The following is a 24,253-nucleotide window of genomic DNA, read 5'->3' as shown; positions in this document are numbered from 1 at the left end:
GTTTGGGCAATATTTAGTGCCGGTACCGCCAAGAAATTCAGGAGGCATGCCTTAAATAAGATATTCTCTATGTAAAATTGCTTGAGGTTCATTACTGGAGCATTCCATTGGAAGGTCATGTCAACACGTATATGCAAACATATATATCAATTATTAAAACTTTATATTAATGAAGACGAAAATAATTACTTGATATTGTATGCCTTCAGTAGTGACAAAAATCTTTCTTAAAATATTAGTTTCACAAACATATGTTTACCATTCAAGGCTCAACCTAAACAAAAATAAAAAGTCATATTTCAAAAATGGCTAGTAGGTAAGAGCAATGCCTAAGTAGTAGGCAACAGAAAATGAAAAGCAAGAGAAGTGACCTTCGACATGTACATATATATTATTTTTATTTGTCAAAGTATTGACTCGAAGGTTGTGCAGCAAAAAAGAACACAATCCAGACAATCATCCAACATGTACAATGCATGAGTGGACATATGCACATAAAGGATATGACATAGAATCTATGTTACTGAAATAAAAAGTAAACATCTCAAAATTATAAAAAACAAAATGAAGGAAAATCATTACATGTTCTTTAAGAAAATGACTTAGCTTTTGCCGTGATTCACCTGTAATATAGATAAAACAAGTCCTTATCTACACCTAAAAGAAGGATGAAGAAGAATATAACATGGCCATTGAATGAACGTAGAAAAACAAAGCCTAGTGCACTAAAGCATGTAAATGTTTATTTTTGTGTTTGTGTCCATGTGCGTGTTTGTTCTTCTCTTCTTTGGTTTTTCAGATTAGTTTTATCAACTTAGGCGCCATATTCACATCTAAATTCAATTATCATTTTTTGAATAACCATTTTGTTTATCTTTTTATTCTAAATTAAGCAATTGCATGTCACGAAGAAAACAAGATAGAAAAGAAACCTAGATCTCGACGGACGCATCGCTTGAGACTTATTGGAATGGAAGTGAATGAGCACAAACGGGTGACCCTAAAAGAATTCTTCGAGTGAAGCGAACTGAGAGCAAAAGGGAGAAAAGGTAGTAGGGGAAGGAGGAAAGTATCTTATTTTTTATCGAACGCCCACTTAGGTACGGATCGTTTAATCGTTAGGGAGTGCATAACTAACTAGGTCGACACGTTTCCTGTGGAGCTCCCAGTGTAAAAATAAAAAGGCCGATATTTACAAGTAAATGTCATACACGTATATGCAAACTTATATGTCAATTATTAAAACATTATATTCATGAGGACCAAAAATAATTACATGATATTGTATGCCTTCAGTAGTGACGGAGATCTTTCTTACATTATTAGTTTTACAAACATATGTCTGCCATTCGAAACTTAACCTAAACAAAGATAAAATGTCATATTTCAAAAATGGCTACTAGGCTGGCAGAGTACAATAATATCACTAAAAAACACTATGCAAAAAGGAAAAAAACATAAACCTTCACATAATTATATTCAAAGCCTAAGTAGTAGGTTACAAAAAATGAAAAACTAGAAAAGTGACATTCAACATGTACATATATATTATTTATCTCAGTATTGACTGAGAGGTTGTGCAACAAAAAAGAACACCGAATCAGATAATCATGCAACAGGTGCAATGCACCAGAGAACTCTAAACATCTGCATAGAATGAATATGACATAGAATCCATGTTACTGCAATAAAAAAAAGTAAACATCTTAAAACTATAAAAAACTAAATGAAGGGAAATCTTCACATTCTTTGAGAAAATGTCAAAGGGTTCCCCGTTCTTCGATCGTTCTAAAAGCATATCAACAAGGGTTTTAGCTTTTGTCCTGCAATATAGATAAAACAAGTCCTTATCTACACAAAGAGGAGTGACTAAAACACAACACGGTCGTTGAATGAACGTAGAAAAACAGAACCTGATGCACTGAAGCTCGTAAAAGTTTATTTTTGTGTTTGGGTGTGTGTGTGTGTTTATTCTTTTCTTTCTTGGATTTTCAGTTCATTTTTATCAACTTAGGATCGCCGGATTTACAGCTGAATCCATTTACCGTTTTTTGGATATGCATTTTGTTTATATTTCTATTATAAATTAAGCAATAGCATGTCACGAAAAGAACATGATAGAAAAGAAACCTAGATCTCGATGGACGCATCACTTGAGACTTCTTGGAATGAAAGTGAATGAACACCAACAGGAGACCCTTAAAGACCTCTTCAAATAAAGTTAACCGAGAGCAAAAGGAAGAAAAGTAGCACGAGAAGGAGGAGAGTGTTTTATTTTTTATCAAACTCATAATATGAAGATCTTTGCTTTAAAATCCATCCAATAAAAAAAAAACTATTCATGAATTTGCATTTGCTCATAAGATTTATTTAGATCAATCAATTGTGCTACCACCAATATCTAGAACTAAGAGTCCTGATTCCAATGCGACTTTGTGAGTCATTCTGGGACCTCAGCAACGAATCTGGCGATTAATGGAGCCATGGCCATGCAAATTAATCTGCCGCATAAAAGGAGGCTTATGCAAATGTTCAACTAAAGTATCAGGTGCTTTCACTCACTCAATCTGCTCCATAATAAAAGGGGCTGTGCTTCTTTAATCGATGACATGCCTATTCAAATTCTTTCTATCATGCTGCATATAACGTTGATGCTTATTTTTGTGCGAGATCAGGGTCATGATTAATCGGTATTCATCTCGTTCGATCTTGATGTTCTTAAACTCAATTTCTTTTGCTGATGGACGCTGCGTCTGGCATTAATTGGTTATGTTCGATCTTTCATTGGGTTGGAAATGCCTTCATTTGGATCCATATCCACTCGAATCGCCGGCGGCAATCAACCAACCGGTAAAGACTGTCATATACGCAGACGGGCACCCATCGCCATCGGCAGGCAGCAACCGGCGATGGCAGAGTAACCCATCAACACGCAGCGACAGGCGAGGTACGGGGTCTCTCCATCTCTCAGCCGGCTGAAATCCTGGCCGACTTTTTGCAATATGGCCTGAGTGTTTTGCGTCGTGAACAGGCCCAGCAAAATGTATAAATATGCTGAAGAGTCAGACCTGCTAGACATTATAACTGGCAAGGTTTGGGAAGAGACCTGCTAGACATTATAATTGATGACTATGTAGTACTTCAAAAGTGGACGAAAATGTTGTCCAGATCATGCACATAATAATATCATTTTGGTAAGCAGGGAACATGAAGAGCGTCAAGTTGAAGATTCCCATGTCTTCCTAAGGCGTGGTAGATGGCCAAATGGGGCTCACCTAGGTTTTCTTTCTTCAAAGGTCCCTCATCATAAAATGTGTGACCTTGCACATTCTGAGTGTAATTTATAAGAAAATGTGCATATCAAAATCTGTCAACCGATATGATAGCTTCTAGTTAATTTAAGCAGACTGCCACCACCAGTGAATAATAGGCCTGGGCATCGGGCCGGACCGGTCGGGTAACGGTCGGCCCGATCTGGCCCGTCGGCCCGCTCAGCCCAGCCCGGGGCCAGCCCGATAGCCCAGTTCTCGGCCCGGCCCGTTGGGCCGCTCAGCCGAACCCGGCCCGCCCTGCCGTCCCCTACCCTCTCGACCCCCATTCCCCCTGCCCTCCCGTCGCCCTCCGATGGAGGAGGAGGGGGGAGGGGGAGGGAGACGCAGGAGGAGTGGGAGCGGCGAGGGAAACAAAGGAGGAGGGAGAGGGGGAGCGGTAGGGGTAGTTATCGGGCCGGCCCGGGATTTTTTCGGCCCATACCGAGCCGGCCCGACGCCCAGCCTTAGGGAGCGGGAGCAGAGAGGGAGAGGGGGAGCGGAGAGGGAGACAGAGGGCGGGAGTCGGGCTGGCCTATTGGGCCCAGCTCGGGCCAGGTTTTCCCCGGCCCGAACCGGGTCCGACCGGGCCAGGCGGCAGCCCGGCCCGACACCCAGGATTACAAGTGAAGGACCCATAAGTTTCAACATTGAGCACACCGTTTTTATAAATACACTAGCATCTAGCGAACTTTCCAACAACAAATTGACTTTTCATTTTTAGATAGTTATCTCTATGACAATATAATAAATTAGGAATGGAAGGACACAAGGTGTGGGTTCTAAATATAAATGCATATGCATGTATATAAATATATATATACAGATTTGAACACAAATGACGGCTAGCGCATAATATATATATATATATATATATATATATATATATATATATATATATATATATATATATATATATATATATATATATATTAGTATGAGCTAAGTCCAGTGGATAGTTTTGTTTCGAGAGGTAGTAGTGTGGTATGTGCTCACTGTGGTTGCACACTGCATATGCACTAAACTGCCCACGGGTATCGAACGGCATAAGGGCTTAAGATTCAGTTATAACTTTGATTGGAGCGCAAGGCAACTCTTAGTCTCTGAACTCGGGTGCCTAGATGGGTTGATCTACCACTTTGGGTGATACCAGTTGTATGGCTCTATTGCGGTGATCTGAAATATCTCAAGAGGCTTTATTGTAGGTTACCCTCAATTTTTGTATATCATTTGGTAAAGATTTGTTCTGTTTTACATGTGTTTTGTACCCACAGGGTCCTCTATTGAATGCTCGACATAATGACAATATTTATTGTTAATGGACCACCATTGTAACCTTACAATACATAAACGTATAATGTAACTCACTTATGGTTATAAGTTTTAACTCAACAAGGCATTATGAATCAAACGGACTTATAGATGTAGGCCATGAATCATGATATAGATTTGTTTGACATAATTGTGTATTTATTTTGTCGGATCATGTTCCACCCATGGCTAAATGTTGCCATACTCGGAGAAATCTGACCTTTCCTCTTGTCTTTATAGGTAGTTATTGATAGATCATAAGCTCCAGGATTGACATCCTCAATTGAAATGGACCGTCGTTAGCGATCTAGGCATGTGTTGAGTCTGGGCTTTGTTGATTGAGTTTTGTGGGTCTGAATGCTTTGTTTTTGTTCGTCTTGTACTGGTCATACTCGAACCGTGATTTGGTTTTTACAGACTTGATGTTCATAATTATTGTGGATAAAAAAAAATTGTGTCAAAAACTTGGGTCGTGACGGTAGTTTTGGTATAACTGGTCTTTATTTAGTACTTAGTTGATATTCTAATTCATACTTGGGCTTAGATCAACTATGTTAGCTCAAATATATACTGATGATTTGCTCATCGAGAAGGCAAGTGATATGAACAAATTAGCAGACCATATTTTTTCAATGTTAATTTTCTGCTATTATATGGAAATATGTACAGTAAAATTCATGTTAGAAGATTTTATCTAAGAAATGGGAAGAGGGTCATACATTAGTTCAGACAAGTCAGCCTTAACCAACTTGATGAAATACATGCTGGCATGACATTGCTTACAGTCATTTGGAAAATCTGTATAGTCGAGAAGCTACCTAAGTCACACGGGTATATGTGATCTGCCCACATATCCATGTCGGTATACAGGTACGTTGAGATAAAAAATTATATTTTTAAACTTTTTTTCCTTAATTTTGACTTTTCCATTCTTTTTAATTTCTCTTCCACCATGATTCTATATGTTCGTGCCATTTTTCTTTAGTTTGAGACACTTTTGAGGATGAATATATATATATATATATATATTAAGTTTCGATCAGCGGGGTATAGAATACGGTGCAAAGCTGATAAAGGAGGCCGTCGGTCAGATTGATAGGGACGACCTTCAGTCCTTAGACTTTGGGGAACGGAAGAGCTAATTAATTTATAGTTCTTTTATCGCATTTGTGCACACTAAGTTTTTCTTATCAAGGTATATTAGAGAAATTAAGGAGATTCTCTTATTATGATTATACAACTAAAAAGGAGGTGATTTTATCTAAAATTTTATAGGTTTTTGAATCCCAAAAAGATTAACTTTGAAAGAAAACGAATAAAAAAATTACAAACTTCAACTATTCAGATTCATTTAAAAAAAGGGATAAATTACAAACTTCAACTATCCCAAAAAGATTATACTCTCTTATACATATATATATATATATATATATGACAATTTATTTTTACACTCCACTGCACACAATTTATTACATTGTTTTAATTTTAAATACATGAGTAGCCTTTCGAATCTGGATCACAGTTAGCGTATTCGTTTACTGTTTTTGTATGTTTAAGTTAACAGCCATTTTTAAGCAAAGCAACTGTACCATGGTCTCACAAGTTAAACTGCAGCGAGGGACTGCCAAAGCGCTTTTGTATGGAGACATCCAACACATTAAGCATTTAAGCTTGTGATTATCGTTATTTCTTGAAGTGGTTGCCTTTCAGGGTTTTCCAGGCTACCATGGTGAGTCGACACACTAACCCGCCTTTAAAGAGCCACCTTCATAAAACTTGAATCCACTGAACATTAACCTGTCTTTAAAGAGCCATCTTCTCTAAAACTTGAATCCCCTGACAATTTGAGTACTTTGGCTTTGCAGAAAGCCTTCTCCTTTGCATTCAAAATGGAAAATGAAGGATATTTTAGAAGAGACTAACACTATTTTTCAAGAAGAGCCTTCTCCTTTGCCAATTTCTTTGAACTTTCTCTCCTCTTCATCAAGAGCAGCTTTCTCATCTTTCCTCTCCTCACCAAACTACAACTTAAATGAAAGAATTTGATAAACACCCATAGGTTTCACTTTTTTAAAATATAAAAGAAAAAGCTAGATATGCATGACCTAAGCACAAATACATAAAAAAACTAGTTTAACAAAGAACTAATCAAAACGGTTCATATTAAAATTTCCTCAAAATGCTTCAGCTCCTTCTCTTCCCAAATGTCCAATTCCAAGAAAGGTTGCTCCTCAAAACTCTAGGTTTTTTGGTTAGAACTATTGACTTTCTTTGTCACCATATAGTTAGTGTAGTTGATGTCTTTTAATTTCATCTTCAATTCTTCGAGATATTGTTTATCAAGCCTTGCACCCTAAAAGGATGAGCGAATTTTCAATAATTGGTGTAAGCATTTACAGTCCAAGAAAAACAAATCTCATAGACAACCATTGAAAAACAAGGAATCCACAATCATGCACTTGGTTTTGTTATTCTACCTCCTTTCGCTTTATTTTTCTCCTTTTGAAGGCTTTGCAGTCACGTTCCTTACTATACATTTGTCCTCGAATATTTGACAAGTAAATTTGATGCAAAACAAACGGCTGAAAGTAAATGCTTAAACCAATTATTGAAAATTCGCTCATCTTTTATAATGCAAGGCTGGAGAAACAATACCTCAAAGAACTGAAGATGGAATTAAAAGGCATCAGCTGCACTGACTATATGGTGGCAAAGAAAGCCAATAATTCTGACCAAAAAGCCCCGAGTTCTGAGGAGCAACCTTTCCTGAAATTGGACATTTGAAAAGAGGAGGAGCTGAAGCATTTTGAGAAAATTTTAGTATGAACTGTTTTTATTAGTTCTTTGTTAAACTAGATTCTTTTTCATGTATTTGTGCTTAGGCTATGCATATCTAGCTTTTTCTTTTATATTTAAAAAAAAAGTGAAACCCAGAAGTGCTTATCAAATTCTTTCATTTACGTTGTAGTTTGGTGAGAAGAAGAAAGAGGAGAAATTTGAAGCAATATACTGTCATACACCCACGTCAGTCGAACGTATCTTCTAGAAGGGAACATGTTGGACTGGGGTTGTTCTTCAGCTATCTGCAATTAGGCAGCAAGAAGTTGAACAAAATCCTTTATTTAAGATCCATCAATGTAAAAGTAAAACATGTTGCATGGAGATACACAGATATGTAAAAATAAAAAAAAGAGATACGCAGATATGTAAAAGTAAAAAAAAAGGCTGACAATGTAAACTGCAAAGCACTCAAAAAAATAACTAGTTTTAGTTGAATCTTGGTTGTTAAAATCAGCAACTGAGTCCGAGCACCCTACTTTGAAAGAACCTAGTTTTCTTCTTTTATGCATATTTTTCATGTGTTAAAACATGAAAATGTACAAGTCATTTTAATTGTTTCTAATTACGAGGTGATTCTTCAGTTGTTAAAACCTAAAAGTTGATATTGCAATTTTGAAGGATAGTTTGCATGTGTAAGGACCCTTGGACAAGCATGTAAACTACATATCAGACAACTAAGATCACGACCCAGTCAATTAACAATAATTACTTGATAAACCACACACCTGAAGCATGATACTTTCATCAGCTTTGCTAAAAGGAGATGCTTCACCTTCCCATGAAACGACACCACCAAAAGCGGTAATTATGAAAAGCAAGGAATCTTTAGGTACCTAGAAATTTAAAATGTAAATAAGTTAGCAACATGGAAGTAGAATTTGGCGACACAAAATTTCATTGACAAAGGCAAGTCTAAATTATTCACGTCCTACAACTTTGTAAAAATCATGAAGTACTAGACAAATTTTCTTAGCAAAAAAGTTATGACGATGACAAGCTATCAAACTCAAACGGATTTACCCACGCCATGACTTAGGAAAAACATCAGATTCTTGAATAATGTTCTACTCCAACCCTCATCCGTGGTTTCCTTTGTGGGATATGATAAGGATCCATGTCCACAGCTAGGAGCAGTTGCCATTCTCGCAGTAGAGACACACTTTAATGTTGCATAAAGCTCTGCAACGCATTGTCAAGAAAGCAGTTGCCATTCTTGCAGTAGAGACACACTTTAATGTTGCATAAAGCTCTGCAATGCATTTTCAAGAAAGTGACTGACTGTGTTTATTGAAGAACTTGCGTACCTTCTCCTATAGCTTCCAGTTGAGTTTCAGGAGTTGGTGGGCAGGCTACCCCAATGAAATGACAGGGAAGTGGAAAAATCCTAGAAGTATCTGGGAAAAAAAATCAACAAAAATGAAGAGCACTGTAAGCCTCAACAATCATCTTTCCTGCTTTACGCTGTCCTTGCAATACTGAAGTTTCATCATTCTAGAGAACAAAATGAACAAACAATTTGATATTAAAATGGAAAACAAACAAAACGAATTGAGTGTTTTGGATATAATAATGACACTGAAATTTCTGCACCTATTCACGTTTCATTAAACAGGAAGGATGTCCAAAGACAAAAAAAAATAGTTGTCGCCAAATCATAGATCTGATTGTGGCTCAAGATTTAAAACGGAAAGACAAAGCAAACCTTTCAATTAAGAGGAAGGCAAGAAGAAGAGCACTGTAAGCCTCAACAATAATCTTTTCTGCTTCACGCTGTCTTTGCAATACTGAAGTTTCATCATTCTAGAGCACATAATGAACAAACAACTTGATATTAAAATGGGAAAAAAACAAAACGAATTGAGTGTTTTGGTTTAATAATGACACTGGAATTTCTGCACCTATTCACGTTTCATCAAACATGAAGGAGGTCCAAAATTTCACAGCAGTATTATCCTTCATATTTTCAAGCCATTTAGTTTTTGCTTATCATGTTCAAGAAACTTCTGAGCAGCAAGACAATACATTAGGGTGGCAATCAACAAAAACTGCCACTTACCAAGGATACCGCTGCTACATCTTTGATTGCCTCCCCAGATCCTTGATTGGCTAAAAAGATTTCGTGGTCCTCCTTGCACTGAATGCTTGAGATAGTCTCTGAATACGCATGCCAGAATTCCTTCAGAAAGGTTATCAACCCTCAGCGCTCCCTCCACGAACTTGCCCCCATTCCTCGCCGCCAATCTGGGCCTACTACTATTCCAAAGATGAGAAGCTTCTGGTGCTGGACTACACGCAGGCAGGAAGCTTGCCCTCTCTGCTGCAGGCAGATATCGCCTCGCCTCCTGAAACCTTGAAGACTGAAGCAGAGCTGCGGTCCTGCGGAGGCGGAGCAACGAACTTAGGTTTCAATGTTGGGGGAAAATTTTTTCGAAACGAGAAAACAAAAAGGCAAAGTGTTTCTCGCCTGAGACAAACTCACAAAAGGGTCCGGGAAACCGGTTTGTTTATAAAAAAAACGAGTCGGTAAAAATCGATACACATAATTTTCGAACCGGGAGTTTAACACTTTAAACTGGATTAGTTAAACCAGTCGATTCTAAACGCGAGCTCGACACGTTCAACAAATGACTGGGCTCGAACTCTTTAACAAGTCAAACTTCAACTAGTCCGTTGTTCACCCTAACTTTCAACGAAACATAAAAAGACCGATATTTACAAGTAAATGTCTAACAAATCTGTTATTAAAGTCCGCTGAGTTGAGCTGGCAGGGCATCAAAATTTTTAAGGTGAGAGCAGCTCAATGTGAATACAGCATTCATGTCATACAATATAAGGCAAAATGGAGGGGGTGTAAGTGAGCCCCATCCCATAAGATTGGAGCCATTGGTAATAATCCTCACACTTACACACCTACATGTATGACTACCGACTACATGTTTACATTTACAATTGTCCATTAAACACGTTGTACGAGATAATGGTTACAACAATTTAACAATAATAATTGAAAAGATACACTCTTTTATATCAATTGATAACTTAAGTATAAAAAATAAGAATATTCATGTAATCTAATGCTTATTCAATAATTATCCTTAATGCGCCTCTCATTTTCTCTCTCCTCCTGTTTTATGTTCTTTATGTTTTTTGCTCTTGTGAGAATCGCATGATGCAAATTGCTGGTAGTTCCTTAAATTAGTGAGACTTCAATTGCACGTTTGTACGTCGTTGGGCGATGGTAGCGGAATGTTACTTTCTCAAGTATTGGAGCAGATGATGGATGGAACTATCACATACTTTTGCTATTGACAAACTACCCGTAAAGCTTTTATTTGACTTGCTACGATGAAAATCCATATTCGTGAAGTTGAAGTTTCAAACTCGCACTTAAAAGTTTGGTGCAATCGTTTTGGCAGTTGTTTTGCGTATGAACTGCTAACGTTGCATGGACTCAGCTCCACCGGCACTTAGTTCATGAGCATGGTCTGCCACATCTTGCTTCAGAAAACGGCCCGAAACATTAGATCGTTCCTCCAAATTTCCCAATTTTGCAGGATTTGTGACCAGTGAAGCCAATTCCACTGCGTTTTGATCACAACGGGACTTCTATACAAGAGCAAGGATCCCTTCTTATGGAACACCTTAATCCACACCTACACCCTTCAACAATGCTCTAAGAATCCATTCGTCCTCTTCACCCAAATGCTCAAAAACCAGATCCATCCTGATAAATTCACCTTCCCTTCACTGATCAAGGCCTCTTCCACCTCAAAGCCAATAGGCCAGACCATCCATGGGCTCATTATCAAGCATCTGATAATTTCATACACAGCTGCCTCAGACGGTTCTATGGTATTTTTGCGGAAACAGACGATGCGCGCCAGGTTTTTGTTGAAATATCCGAGCCAGATAAAGTGTCTCACAACGCGATGCTCGACGCATACTGCAAAAATGGGAAGATGGCTTCTGCACGCCAACTGATTGTTGAAATGCCTTGGCGGGATGTCGTCTCTTGGACCACTATGGTCAATGGTTGCGCCAAGAACGGGCGCTGTAGAGAAGCATTTGATTTCTTTAAGTCTATGGTGGATGTGGGTTTATCGCCTCATGAAGCCACTCTGGTTAGTGTTATTTCTGCCTGTGGAGGTCTAGGGGCTGCTAATGAAGGGAAATCTCTCCATGGTTATGTGATTAGAAGAAGCATTATGATTACTCCATTTCTTGGTACATCACTAATCGACATGTATGGAAAATGTGGTTTGCTAAAGTCTGCCATTATAGTATTTGGGAGTATGCAAGTGAAGCAGTTGTGCACTTGGAATGCCATGATCTCGACGTTTGCAGCACATGACTGTGGCAATGAGGCCATGTCCACTTACAATGATATGCTGAAGGCTGGTCTGAAACCAAATGGGATCACCTTTCTTGGAGTACTCACAGCATGTGCACGAGCTGGTTGTGTTGAATTAGGCATCAAATATTTTGATTCTATGCATACGGAATTCAACATTTCACCGTGGACTGAGCATTATAGCTGCATGGTTAATCTTCTCGGTGCAGCAGGTCTCTTACAGGAGGCTAGCGAGTTTATAAGGAGGATGCCAGTGGATGTTGAGGGATCAGTCTGGGGTGCCTTGTTGGGGGCTTGCAGGCTGCATGGGGAGTTAGGTTTAGGTGAGTCCGCAGGCCAGAGGCTTCTTGGTTTAGAGCCAGAGAGGTGTGGAGCTTATGTTGTATTGCCAAATATCTATTCTGGTTGTGGTAGGTAGCAGGAAGCCGTAGAACTGAGAGAAGTTATGGCCGGTAAAGGAGTCAAGAAATTGGCAGGGTGTAGTTGGGTGAGCACCACCCCCACTTCGTGATTTACCTTATAGAAGGACATGAAAGAATTTATTGGAAGTTCATAGCCATGAAAGACCAAGGTTTTGTTGGACTGGAATGGCTTCATGAACTGGACTAAGGCTCGAAAATTAGCCCCACTGCATGCCTGATTGCAGCAGCTTGAGCTCAACTCAGTTTTCACTTGCAAGGTAGTAGTCACTGTTCGAGTTCGACTCATTTTCAGCGCATTGAACCCAATGAGGTTTAATTATCAAGGTTTGGTCTTGGGTACAGTAAATGTTGATATGAACTTACTTTGTTCATAAAGATTGAGGTTATAAAGCTGACGATTCTTCATCCTACATTCATGAATGCCAAATAATCTTGCTGTTCCTGTCATTTTCAAGAGTCTGCGACTTCTCAACACAGGATATTCTGTGGTTGATCACAGATTCCATCTGCAACATCTCTCTGCACATGGAAATAACTTAGATAATCTCACAGCTGTTAAGTTTCTAGTCAATAGTATTGTTATATGTCTCGACCTAATCACCAGATTTGTGTCATGGCTCTTGACCTTTCATGTGCCAAACCGAAGCAGATGATCAGGTGGTTGAGATCCATCAAACTCGGTGCTGAGGTCAGTTGAGGCAGGTCATTAGAACGCCACAATCTGCAGGTATGTCCCTTTCAAGAGAAAAGTACAGGAAGCAAACAGTGTTTTTGTGAACGATTCTGCAGCTAATTGTAGTGAAACTTCTTTCGATACAAATAACAAGACAACCAGATGGAAGAAACTGAGAGTGCATGATTTTTGTCTCTATATTCAAATTGTCTTAGAATCGGCGACGATTGGTTACTAAATCATTTGGCTTCGGGTGTGGTTGGCGTGTTGACTATTGAACAGAGGAATGCGGCTTGATGATTTTGCCAAATAACTCAGACAGGTATAAGAGCTAATGAAAAAAATTCTTGATGGGACCTAATGCTCATTGAGAAAGTTATCAGAAACGGCTTGCGGCCGCATGGGCTACTGGAAGAAAATGAAAAAGCTTTTGGCAAACGTTGACTGGACTTGGTGATGTTTTGCAGGATTTCCTGTAGGTATAAAGCGATGGGCTCCCAAAACCGCTTATATATGCACTGTTCATGGCTTCTCTAATCTCCTCATGAGCAACATCTTAATTGATTGACTTCATTTTTCCTATAATTATTTGCCAGCGATACATATCTAATAGAGAAGATCCCAATGCAAACCTGCTGGGAGGATGGGCTTTGTTTTATACATTAAGCCGATCTTTATAAAAAAATTATATTCACTGCACAGAATATTCAATTCACGTGTGTTGATATAATAGGTAAGAGCGTGTAGACATGATTTATTAATTCGAACTTTTAATCAATGAGTCAGCAAACGAAAAATTTGCTTGTTAAACAGAATATATATATATATATATATCGAAAGGCTTATATCCGATTGATAAGTTGTGAAGAATTTAGCCATAAATAATCCCTTTATATATATATTACGATATCATGGCAAAAAAGGATGGACTGATTTGGATTTAAAATGGTTGTTATTTGTCAACTTAAGCACACGAAAACAGTAAGAAGAATATGCCAACCTTGATCCAAAGATTGCTTGTGTATTTAAAAATCAAACCCATTCAATTTAATTAAATGCGTACGTACCATCACATACTTGTATAGTATACTGCATAAATAAATAATATATATATATGTATGTATGTATATATATTGTGTGTAGAGAGCGAGAGAGAGAAAAAGAAAAGAGAATCTATTTTATTTTCGCATCCCTTTGAATTAGGCATCTGCAAGTGTGAGAAAAAGGTAAAGCTGATTTTCTTCACTAATTGGAGGCAGTTGTCATTCTCAAGTGCTTTTTCCGGCCATTGAATTTTCACGTTTAAAAAACTCACGTACATGCACGCGTGCACACACACATGTATATATAAAATATGTATGTCAAGGTGCTTGTCACGTTGATAGAGACTAACATACCAGCCAATTGTTATTTTATTATTGTTGACTTTTCACATAATATAAAAATATGTAAGGATGTTCAAGTATCTTCGTTCATCTGATCTTGACATGTGACTGCGAATATAATTCCTTATGATCGGATTGTGCTGAGCATACATGGAAGCACATTCTTTTGAGACCATTGTGTGTGTGGCGCTGAGTCCACTCTTGCTTATGACTGGCCAGCTTTGCTTCAACCCAGCAACTATAAATGAAAGCACCTAATAGTAATTTAATGAAGCAGTTTGCGGCAAAATCCTTTTGTTGGTGTGATGCTTAGATCTAATACACACAGTTTATTATTAGATTTGTTCTTCATTAAAATATGAGAAAACCAAGTTTGGAGTTATCTCCCAAACACCCAAAACCAAGTTTTCTGCCATGCCGGAACCAGGTTTTACAAGAACCCTGGTTTTCATAAAACTCAGTTGCCAAGAAGAGCCGATCAGGTGATCTAATTACCCTTCTAGAAAAGCAGTCACTGACAAACTTGATTAATTTGTAGATTTTTACTGTAAGGTATCGGAAAAACCGAATAATTTATAGAAAAAAACACAATAAGATCTGGTAGGTGGTAAAGGATAGAGCCTCAAAAGAACTCAATAAACTGGAGTAGAGAAATCTAATTATATATATATATATATATACACACACACATGAATAATGATCCTCATCTTAAGGATATGCTTGAAATCCAACGTTTCTTCTATGAATGTTTAATGTTGGGTGCTGCGCATAAGAATACTGGGTGCTTTATATATATATATATATGATCCTTATCTTATCTGAAGGAGCTGCTTGCAATCCAATGTTTGCCTTAAGAATGCTTAATGCTGGGTGCTGCCCATATGAATACTGGGTGCTTAAAAAGTTTTATGCACGCATGTTTCAGTTTCAACAACTTGAAACACGGTTTCATGACATGACCGAACCAAGTTAGGTGAGGTGTCCGTGGGGCACAATCTCGATGGAGATACTTTGAAATTAAATTTATAATTTTTTATACTTGAATTTAGGTGAACTTGGTTCCGATTATATAGGGCAGCCCCACGGACGTAGGTTACTGGCTCATGAACTTAGATACATTTGGTTGTTAACTATATATTTATTGTCTCGTAAAAAAAATTTCTGGCTCTACTCCTAGACCAAACCCCCTTACTTGTATCATACTACTATATGCAAGACAGAGAACAAAGCTCTAAGGTAGTTTGAGAAATTCAGAAGCAGAATCATGTGCACCAAATCAAAATTGTAGTTTCCATATATAGTTATCTTGGGAATATAAATTCTTCCTGGTAGTGGTGTTGATCAATCGGACTTGAATCTTTATGCTTCTGTATCTTATGAAAAATTTACCTTTATCCAAAGTTTGGAGGTTTTCTCCATGCTTGTGGTTTAAATATGAAATATATCATTACTTGCATAATTATTTGATGATTGGACTAATATGGGCACATTAATTAATGGAGGGAATTTTTTATTAGAGGCCAGATTTTCTCTCTCTAGTATAAAAAAATCTCCAGAGTATTTTCAGGTGAGCGAGAAAGACCTACTGAAGGCTGAAGCATCTACCCAACCTCTTATTTCTTTAGGTATAAGGCTTGCTTTTGTTACCTATACCATGCCGAACTGTTATTTCATTTTGTGTAGCTAAAATCTGTCTCAAAAAAGATGCATTTTGACACTAAAAAACATAGCCAAGCAAGTGATCATTGCAGTTAAGGTTTTTAATGATACAAAATATAAAAAATAACTATCTACCTATAAAGGTAGTATTTCAATTTCTCTCTCTCTCTCTCTCTCTCTATATATATATATATATATATATTATATGAAAGACCTAAAAAATTTAGTTATGAGCTCTTAGGTTCACTTTTAAGATCCCAGGGTGAAGCTCGACCAAGGCCTTTGCTTTTCTTAACCAAGTGTTAAAAGGAGGCTTAGACAGGGTTTCCATCCCAATAACAAGATAGTAAGAAAAATTTTCTCCCCAACTTTTTAGTTTTTTAGACAAAATTGTGTAGTTGAAGCTTTTAATTTCTTATTCAATATGATAGAGGGAAAAATTATTTACAGCTCTCTCGGCCCTAAGTAAGCCTGGACATCGGGCCGACCCAACCCAGACCGGCCCAACCGGCCCAATAACGAGTCCGGCCCAATGCCCTGCTTTAACAGTAAGAGAGAAATGTTTTTTTTTTTTTTTTCAATTTTTTATTAAAAACCTATTAAGTTTGTACATTTCAAAATTGCTGTACCAAATGTTAATAAAAGAATTAATGTGCATAATGGAAATAAAATAATTAAGAACTGATTTGCCTACGAGATGATCTGTTAAGTGTTGACCATAGGCGAGTAAAATAACTATGGCCACTTTTAATTTTCAACCCTTAACGCATGGTGTGGTTAAGTAAAAGAGGTTAAACTTACAAAAATGTTATGCATATGGCTTATTGTGGAGTATTTTTAAAATCTAGGGCTTATTCCGTAATAACATTGCTTACTTTCCCGGCCTTTTGAACGGGGCGCGGGGATCTGCCGCCTTCTTCCTTCCTGCTCTGAAGTCAATGGTTTCTCTTCTCCATTTTGGCGAATCTCCTGAAACTTTAATTATTATGGGGCCCATCTGGAATACCCTAGATCGTTTAAGGTCACCTGTCCTCCTCTTTTTCATTTTTCGTTTTTGATTTCTTTCAAAATTTATCCTGAAAAAAGTCATTTTCTTCTTCTTCTTCTTCTTATTTTGGCTACTGCAGGATGGCCCGCCTCAAAAATCTATTGGGTAAGTCAATTTCAAGGGCACACAGGTTATAATACTCCTGGTTTTGCATTTCTACCTCTTCTGATGTTCGTCGATGGTCACTAACTTAGTTGTTTATTAGTTTGAGTCACCCTTGGCGTAGCCATTTGACATTCTGTGCACGTTCTATAAATTCTACCATGAGGGCGTTGCTTCTTTGATTGGTTTTGCTGTCTCTTGATGTTTGGGGAAATGGGTTCTGCTCTAGTTGGCGAACTCTTTGCGTATATCTTCATTCCGGTGATTGCGGTTATCGGAATTGTGTTTGCTCTGTACCAATGGTTTCTGGTGTCCCGAATCAGGCTTTCTCTGGACCGCCAACCATCGGAAGGAGGGATTGCAGAGGCGTTGTTGGGACACGAAGAGGAAGAGGGTGTCGATGCCAGCGTGGTCGTGACTAAGTGCTGTGAGATTCAGAATGCCATTTCCATAGGTATGAGTAATTTAGCGCGCTCTTATGGTTGGGTTCGTGAGGGGCATTACTGTTCATCGTGTCAATGATTTGCAAGTTCTTTGTTTTTATGTCCTTGAATTGGGGTCGGTTTCATGAGCCAATTCGAGGCGGAACTCATATAGTCGATCACACATTTGATATGTTTAAATCACGTGTTTGAGTTGTTTAATTTAATTTTATACATAAATAAAAAAAGCCATTGTCTTCAACTTTTTTATAGTTCCTGGTCTCTGAATTTCTTATTTTTACTTGTAGTTGACTGATTAATCTTTTTCCTTTACGATGCAATGACAACAAGGTTTGGTGATCGCTGCTAGATTTCCAAGGAAATTTTATAGAATTATGCATAAAGCAGGCAAAAGAGTGAACACAAACCTCAGTTTCGTGTTTAGATGCTGTTCTTTAACTCAGACCAACCTTTACTTAGTCTCCTGCTAATTACCATTATAGAGTTCAAACTATCTAGTTACTTATTTCTCATTCTGGCCACCGTGTTGGTGGTGTATGACACGAAGATAATGATGATTGATGACCTATTATGCTATATGCTAATTTTATAAGGAATAAGCTACTTGCTTTTCCTTTATGCCATGTTCATACATGAAGTCCTTGTGAAGGGTACATCACCAGGATCAACTTTACAGAATCTATTGAGGTGAGAATGAGATCGTTCCTGTTTCTTGATTGGGATATTAAATGTTTGTTGAAGAGTAAATTAGTTCTTTTGATCATTATTCCCCTGGTATCTCCATAACTGGTATAATGTGAAGCACTTCTGGGATAGCTTATACCTCTCCCTGCGAGGCTGAGACTGGCTCTTCTCTATTGTCTGCAGGAGCAACGTCCTTCTTGTTCACCCAATACAAGTATCTTGGTGTTTTCATGGTTGTTTTTGGCGCAATTATATTCTTGTTCCTCGGTTCAGTGAAAGGCTTTAGCACACAGCCAGAACCGTGTGCCTATGATGAACAGAAGCTGTGCAAACCTGCACTTGCAAATGCTGTATTCAGCACCATTGCGTTCCTTCTCGGGGCCTTAACCTCTGTATTTTCTGGTTTTCTTGGCATGAAGATTGCAACATATGCAAATGCAAGGACTACACTAGAAGCAAGAAAGGGGGTTAACAGAGCTTTTGTTGTGGCCTTCAGGTCTGGTTCTGTCATGGGTTTCCTGCTTGCTGCCAATGGACTATTGGTACTCTTTGTTGCAATTTATCTGTTTAAATTGTACTACGGGGATGACTGGGAGGGCCTTTATGAAGCAATTACTGGCTATGGCCTTGGTGGTTCTTCAATGGCCCTATTTGGTAGAGTAGGTGGTGGGATATATACTAAAGCTGCAGATGTTGGTGCTGACCTTGTTGGCAAGGTGGAGAAAAATATTCCTGAAGATGATCCACGTAACCCAGCTGTAAGTTCTTTTGTGAAATTTTTAGTTTTGCAAACCTGTAACTAAACAGAGCTTGATGGTTCATGGAAGCCTGTCAATTTTTGGCAGTCTTCTTTAGTTGTAAAAGGTTTCTCAGCTTTTTTGGGTTATGAGTCCACTCCTATTTTTGCACTTAGTTTTTTATGAAAAGACAGGATCTCTCAGTTTGTGATTAGCACCCGTTTGGTTTCTGATGGAAGCATTTTGTTGCTACACATAGCTTCGTTGTGCTTTACATTACTTTGAGCTGTGGCCCTGCATCTAACGGACTTTCTTTGCTATTGATATGCAGGTTATTGCAGATAATGTTGGTGACAATGTTGGAGATATCGCAGGGATGGGTTCAGATCTGTTTGGCTCTTATGCGGAATCGTCTTGTGCTGCCCTTTTTGTTGCCTCAATATCATCATTTGGTGTTGACCATGACTTCACTGCTATGTCCTTTCCATTGCTTGTCAGTTCTATGGGTATCCTGGTTTGCATGATCACCACATTGCTTACCACACAGTTATTTGAGATAAAAACTGAAAAAGAAATTGAACCTATGTTGAAGCGTCAGCTTATTATATCCACTGTGCTGATGACTATTGGCATTGCCATAGTTTGCCTTATTGCTCTGCCATCAACTTTTGAATTATTTGATCTTGGTGCCAAAAAGACTGTGAAGAACTGGTAAGCTGTGGTTGGACCTCTCTTTAAATTTGACAAGATAGCTTTACAGAAGCTGGATGATGTAGTTCTACAAGGGCTTCTGGTGATCTCTTGAACATTGTTTTGTTCCTGTGGTTTTCAGGCATCTGTTCTTTGCTGTTTCCATTGGATTATGGATGGGCTTAATTATCGGGTACATAACAGAGTACTTCACAAGCAATGCTTACAGGTAAAAGCTGCTAAACCCCTTTTTGTTTGCCTATTTAGGTAGGTATATGCTCATTTTGGGAACAGCTGAGATGTCAAGATCACTCAGTTCTGGATTATCAAACGCCGCCCAGTGGAGTCTTGTAGTTCTGATTTGGGCATGTATAGAGAACGTGTCAGCTGGCACATTTTGATTATGAAGGAGAGTGACATACTGGCTACATTTATCAGTTATTCAGGTTTCTGATCCACTAATAAAATTCCACATTTACTCAGCAGTTGTCTGTTTACATATGGAGAATATACCTGGCATGGTTGGAATACAAGGACTCATATCTCAGTCAGTATGCAAAGCAAGTTATAAGGAATATAGGTTATCGTGCTCCAAAGAAGTCTATAGCCTATTGACCTAATCATACAAGGCTAAAGCCAATGCTTGGTAGCTTTGAGAAGGAGGGAGGGTTCTTTTATGTCAATTTTGCAGTTATTTCCTTTCCTGTTTTGAGCATAGCTGCACCTTGTCCTGTGCATGTCTCAAACGAAAATGCTGTAGCATATGGACTTATGGAGAAATATTTTATTTGGACTTATCTAGTATGTATTTGGCATTTGGTGATCCTTTTGTGGCAAAACTTTTTCAGGCCTGTCCGTGATGTGGCTGATTCATGCCGAACAGGAGCAGCAACAAATGTAATTTTTGGGCTGGCTCTTGGTTACAAATCAGTAATCATTCCAATTTTTGCAATTGCAGTTGCAATTTATGTTAGTTTCACTTTGGCTGCAATGTATGGAGTTGCCATGGCTGCTCTAGGGATGCTCAGCACAATTGCTATTGGGCTCACAATCGATGCATATGGTCCAATAAGTGACAATGCTGGTGGGATAGCAGAAATGGCTGGAATGAGCCGAGAAATCCGCCGTCGTACTGATGCACTTGATGCAGCTGGTAATACAACTGCTGCCATTGGGAAGGTGAACAGTTTAATGCCTCAGCTGTTAACTTTTAAATAAAAAGTTTGTGTATAGGTTTCCTTTGGTTTTTGTTCATCTTTCTATGACTAAATCAACTTTGCTGATTTGAATTTCACCAAATAACATAAGGTTTGCTCAATGGGTTCAGGGTTTTGCTATTGGATCAGCTGCCCTTGTATCCCTTGCTCTATTTGGAGCTTTTGTGAGCCGAGCTAGCCTGAAAACAGTTGATCTGCTGTCTGCTAAGGTTTTCATTGGTTTAATTGTGGGTGCTATGCTTCCTTACTGGTTCTCATCCATGACGATGAAGAGTGTTGGGAGTGCTGCTTTAAAAATGGTTGAAGAAGTTCGCCGACAATTTAACACCACTCCAGGACTAATGGAAGGCCATGTAAAGCCTGATTATGCGAACTGTGTGAGAATTTCCACTGATGCTTCACTTAGAGAAATGATACCACCAGGTGCACTGGTTTTGCTATCACCATTGATTGCTGGCACTTTCTTTGGAGTTGAAACTCTGTCGGGCCTTTTGGCTGGTGCCCTTGTTTCTGGTGTGCAGGTACATACATATGAATGCCACTTTTTTGTTGGATAAATAAGGTGTCTATATTCATATCATTGTCTTGTCATGAATGCCAAGGCATATATATATATATATATATATATATATATATATATATATATAGAGAGAGAGAGAGAGAGAGAGAACCAACCAATTCAGCCTCCTCCCCTCTTTTTTTTGGCCTTTCTAACCGATTAAGAAAACTGGATCAAAATAATTTTTTATCATTAATTTAGTTTTATATCACCAAAACTCATATTGTGCTTGACTTGGCTGAGTCAACTGAGTCTTGATGTGGATCACTTGGGTCCTAACCCGTGACCCAGCATGTGAACAATCTCGATCTGGTTCGGGCGGTTCCCGAGTCAGATCGCCGAGTTTGCCAACTATGATCATTGGAACAAGATTTGTAAAATACATCTGGTTGATGCAATTTGGATCTCTCATAGAGATGGAAACATTATTAACATTCTTCTAGCAGATAAATTGTGGTCTTTCTTGTTAATTTTATTGAGGTAATCACATATTGTGTTATTCAAAATACAGGTTGCAATATCAGCTTCTAACACAGGCGGTGCCTGGGATAATGCCAAGAAATATATAGAGGTAACCTTTTGGTTTCTTCTTATCTGGATTTTGGACACTTGAATCAGGTCTATGTGATCACTCCCCAACATTGACACCTGAAATTTACCTTGAGATATTTTTGTTCCTTCTTGATAAACTATCGAGCTTCATTTTTTCGGCTTTCAGCAAAGGTTCATAGATGTAGTGGAATGCATTGTACATGCCAATGTTTTCAACTGTTTTCACATTGAAGATGTTGATCCATCATTACCCTGCTTATATTGCTTTCCTGTTAGTTTTGTGCTATGTACTTCAAGTGTCTAGTTCACTTCCTGTTAACGTTCTTTTAATGGAACTGTGATTTACTTGAAAATGCATCTTATGGTGAAACTATGAATAGATATCACCTTCCATTTTTGGTTTTTTGAGTTTCTAGGTGTAACTCAGCTGGGAAAATCTCATGTTTTTAATTTCCATGACCTCCTTAACTCTAGCAATAAACTGAATATGCTTTGTTTCATCCTGTCTTTTTTAAACTAATTTTTTCCTTATTTTTCTATTTCCATCTGAAAAGTTCTCTGAGATTCTTATATGTAATTCTCTGTGTGCAGGCTGGTTCAACTGATCATGCTAGAGCTTTGGGCCCAAAGGGGTCTGACGCACACAAAGCAGCAGTGATTGGTGACACGGTTGGTGATCCACTCAAGGATACTTCTGGTCCTTCTCTAAACATCTTGATCAAGCTCATGGCAGTTGAATCATTGGTGTTTGCACCATTCTTTGCTGCACATGGAGGATTGCTCTTTAAATATCTTTAGATTTTGTCTCTGCACCTTTTTGTTGTGCCCAATAAGAGTCCTGTGTTTGTAATTTTTTTTTGGTTGGGTAGAAGAAGAGTGATTTTTTTGTCGTTTGTGTTGGTTAGAAGGCCTGCATTATCATTGTCCTTAGAGTCCTGTACCTTTTAATGTATCTACTGATAAAAAAGTAACGGAGTTATGCGGCATTGCCATGTGTTGATAAGTGCAAGTGTTCTTCCATTTGAGAAACATTGTATTGTCTTCATCGCTTAAAGTAAGTAGAAAGAAATGGTTCACTAATTTTTAATTGGACATGTTACCTCCTGCAACAACTAGGCTTTTGTAGTAGATGTTACAGTTCACCCTCTGTCCTTACTTTAAATGTATGTCGTGCTGGGTGCTGTTGTACTTCTGAAGTTTGATAGTATCATTTTCCAAAGATACCTCTTAACTCTTAAGGCTGCATTTGGCTTTGACTTACTATTAATTTCAAGGGTTTATGTAAAAATATAATTGTCTTAAGGATTTTATTGTAATTGCTACATCATTGAGTTTGGTGATGACTCAAATTAAATCTATGGTCTGCTTATCCAAATTAAATACTGAATCCCTAAGTGCAATCTGTTTCCTATTTGTACAAGTCCTGTCTACAAAAATATCCTAGTCACCTCAAGGTAACATAGAAAGGTGCTTCGAGTTTACACCTGTTTTCCCCTGTTTCACAGAGCCTCAAGTGTGCTACTTTTGAATTTTGATATGTAATGATCATCTTACAATTAGTATTCTAAGTCGATCTTGATAAAGTTCCCGCTCACATTTTAACTGAAAGTACTTATGGTATGAAAGAACTTTATATGATCAAACTGTTCAAGTTTGTGGCAATTACTTAGATCATAAATGCTATAATCTGCAGTTCAGAAATATGTAACGACAAGGAAAAGGAGTGTTCATTTCATGAACATGGAAGGTGATTTTGTCTGGTCTGCTGAACTGAACTGAACTGATGCATTCTTGGTTAGTGTTATGCAAGAGGGAACATGCTGAGGAAAGATAGTGTAACCCACGATTGCCAGAAATGAAAAGGTTATGGAAGTGATACACAAAATTGGAGGAAGCTAATGTTTCAGAAAATGTTACATTGGAAAAGTCGATACATTTTGGTAGTAGAAAGCAAATTGGGAAGGAAGGGGGGGTTATGGCAATACTGTTTTTTTTATTGTTTTAAAAGCTGGAAAAACCAGGTCCAGTAACTCTGCATGATTTTTATGGAAATTGTGAGAAAGGTTGCACCACTAAATGTGTGAGACATCTGCAATATCTGTGGAGAGTGAACGGCGTGACTGAAAGTTACAAACTCTATAGTTTTAGATGTCTTGCTTTGCTTCCTTGAGACTTACTTGTACTTGGTGATGGCCTTGACTGTTTTCCAAATAGCTCATCCTCTTAGGTCACTTCAGTTTATGTCTTATTTCCTCATTTTATCCCCTAAAT

At 38.2% G+C, this 24,253-nt stretch overlaps 3 protein-coding genes across 15 annotated transcripts; 2 read left to right on the top strand and 1 right to left on the bottom strand.

The window, feature by feature from the left end:
- Positions 1–6,362: 6,362 nt before the first annotated feature.
- Positions 6,363–9,912, bottom strand: LOC116249113 (pescadillo homolog). 10 transcript variants are annotated; one of them, XM_050076417.1, is made up of 7 exons: positions 9,517–9,912; positions 9,163–9,260; positions 8,765–8,854; positions 8,485–8,639; positions 8,186–8,293; positions 7,581–7,702; positions 6,363–6,640 (listed from the first exon to the last, which is right to left on the bottom strand). In XM_050076417.1, the coding sequence occupies exons 4-7, from the start codon at positions 8,599–8,601 to the stop codon at positions 6,544–6,546; spliced, it is 444 nt and encodes a 147-aa protein (XP_049932374.1). In that variant the 5' UTR covers positions 8,602–8,639; positions 8,765–8,854; positions 9,163–9,260; positions 9,517–9,912; the 3' UTR covers positions 6,363–6,543. The 10 variants fall into 10 exon arrangements, 2 of the variants coding, with proteins under 2 accessions (XP_049932374.1, XP_049932375.1); XR_007572680.1 differs by adding an exon at positions 7,275–7,385 and having other exon boundaries at positions 7,638–7,702; positions 8,186–8,854; XR_007572681.1 differs by adding an exon at positions 7,275–7,385 and having other exon boundaries at positions 7,644–7,702; positions 8,186–8,854.
- A 1,477-nt stretch (positions 9,913–11,389) lies between these two features.
- On the top strand, positions 11,390–12,229 carry LOC116249004 (putative pentatricopeptide repeat-containing protein At1g10330). Its single transcript, XM_031622088.1, has one exon. The coding sequence runs from the start codon at positions 11,390–11,392 to the stop codon at positions 12,227–12,229; it is 840 nt and encodes a 279-aa protein (XP_031477948.1).
- Positions 12,230–16,851: 4,622 nt separating this feature from the next.
- LOC116248776 (pyrophosphate-energized vacuolar membrane proton pump-like) lies at positions 16,852–23,022 on the top strand. 4 transcript variants are annotated; one of them, XM_031621741.2, is made up of 10 exons: positions 16,852–16,971; positions 17,078–17,128; positions 17,424–17,554; positions 18,411–18,985; positions 19,296–19,675; positions 19,797–19,883; positions 20,503–20,833; positions 20,982–21,392; positions 21,942–22,001; positions 22,574–23,022. In XM_031621741.2, the coding sequence occupies exons 1-10, from the start codon at positions 16,889–16,891 to the stop codon at positions 22,778–22,780; spliced, it is 2,316 nt and encodes a 771-aa protein (XP_031477601.1). In that variant the 5' UTR covers positions 16,852–16,888; the 3' UTR covers positions 22,781–23,022. The 4 variants fall into 4 exon arrangements, with proteins under 4 accessions (XP_031477601.1, XP_031477603.1, XP_031477604.1 ...); XM_031621744.2 differs by having other exon boundaries at positions 16,859–16,971; positions 17,078–17,103; positions 22,574–23,020; XM_031621743.2 differs by lacking the exon at positions 17,078–17,128 and having other exon boundaries at positions 16,856–16,971; positions 22,574–23,021.
- The last annotated feature ends 1,231 nt before the right edge of the window (positions 23,023–24,253 follow it).

The sequence above is a fragment of the Nymphaea colorata genome, chromosome 2 (genome assembly GCF_008831285.2).
Source record: "Nymphaea colorata isolate Beijing-Zhang1983 chromosome 2, ASM883128v2, whole genome shotgun sequence".
In the NCBI taxonomy this organism is placed as follows: Eukaryota; Viridiplantae; Streptophyta; class Magnoliopsida; order Nymphaeales; family Nymphaeaceae; genus Nymphaea; species Nymphaea colorata.
The sequence above is the reverse complement of the archived record's forward strand: the minus strand, read 5'-3'. Positions and strand labels throughout refer to the sequence as shown.

Coding starts and splice junctions, on each gene's coding strand:
- LOC116249004 (XM_031622088.1), top strand. CDS start 11,390: ATGCTCGACGCATACTGCAAAAATGGGAAGATGGCTTCTGCACGCCAA.
- LOC116249113 (XM_050076417.1), bottom strand. CDS start 8,601: ATGGCAACTGCTCCTAGCTGTGGACATGGATCCTTATCATATCCCACA. Junction 7,703..8,185: donor ATGAAAGTATCATGCTTCAG/GTGTGTGGTTTA, acceptor GCCTAATTGCAG/ATAGCTGAAGAACAACCCCA. Junction 6,641..7,580: donor TCTTCTCACCAAACTACAAC/GTAAATGAAAGA, acceptor TTTAAGTTGTAG/TTTGGTGAGGAGAGGAAAGA.
- LOC116248776 (XM_031621741.2), top strand. CDS start 16,889: ATGGTTTCTCTTCTCCATTTTGGCGAATCTCCTGAAACTTTAATTATT. Junction 19,884..20,502: donor TTCACAAGCAATGCTTACAG/GTAAAAGCTGCT, acceptor AAACTTTTTCAG/GCCTGTCCGTGATGTGGCTG. Junction 20,834..20,981: donor CAACTGCTGCCATTGGGAAG/GTGAACAGTTTA, acceptor CAATGGGTTCAG/GGTTTTGCTATTGGATCAGC.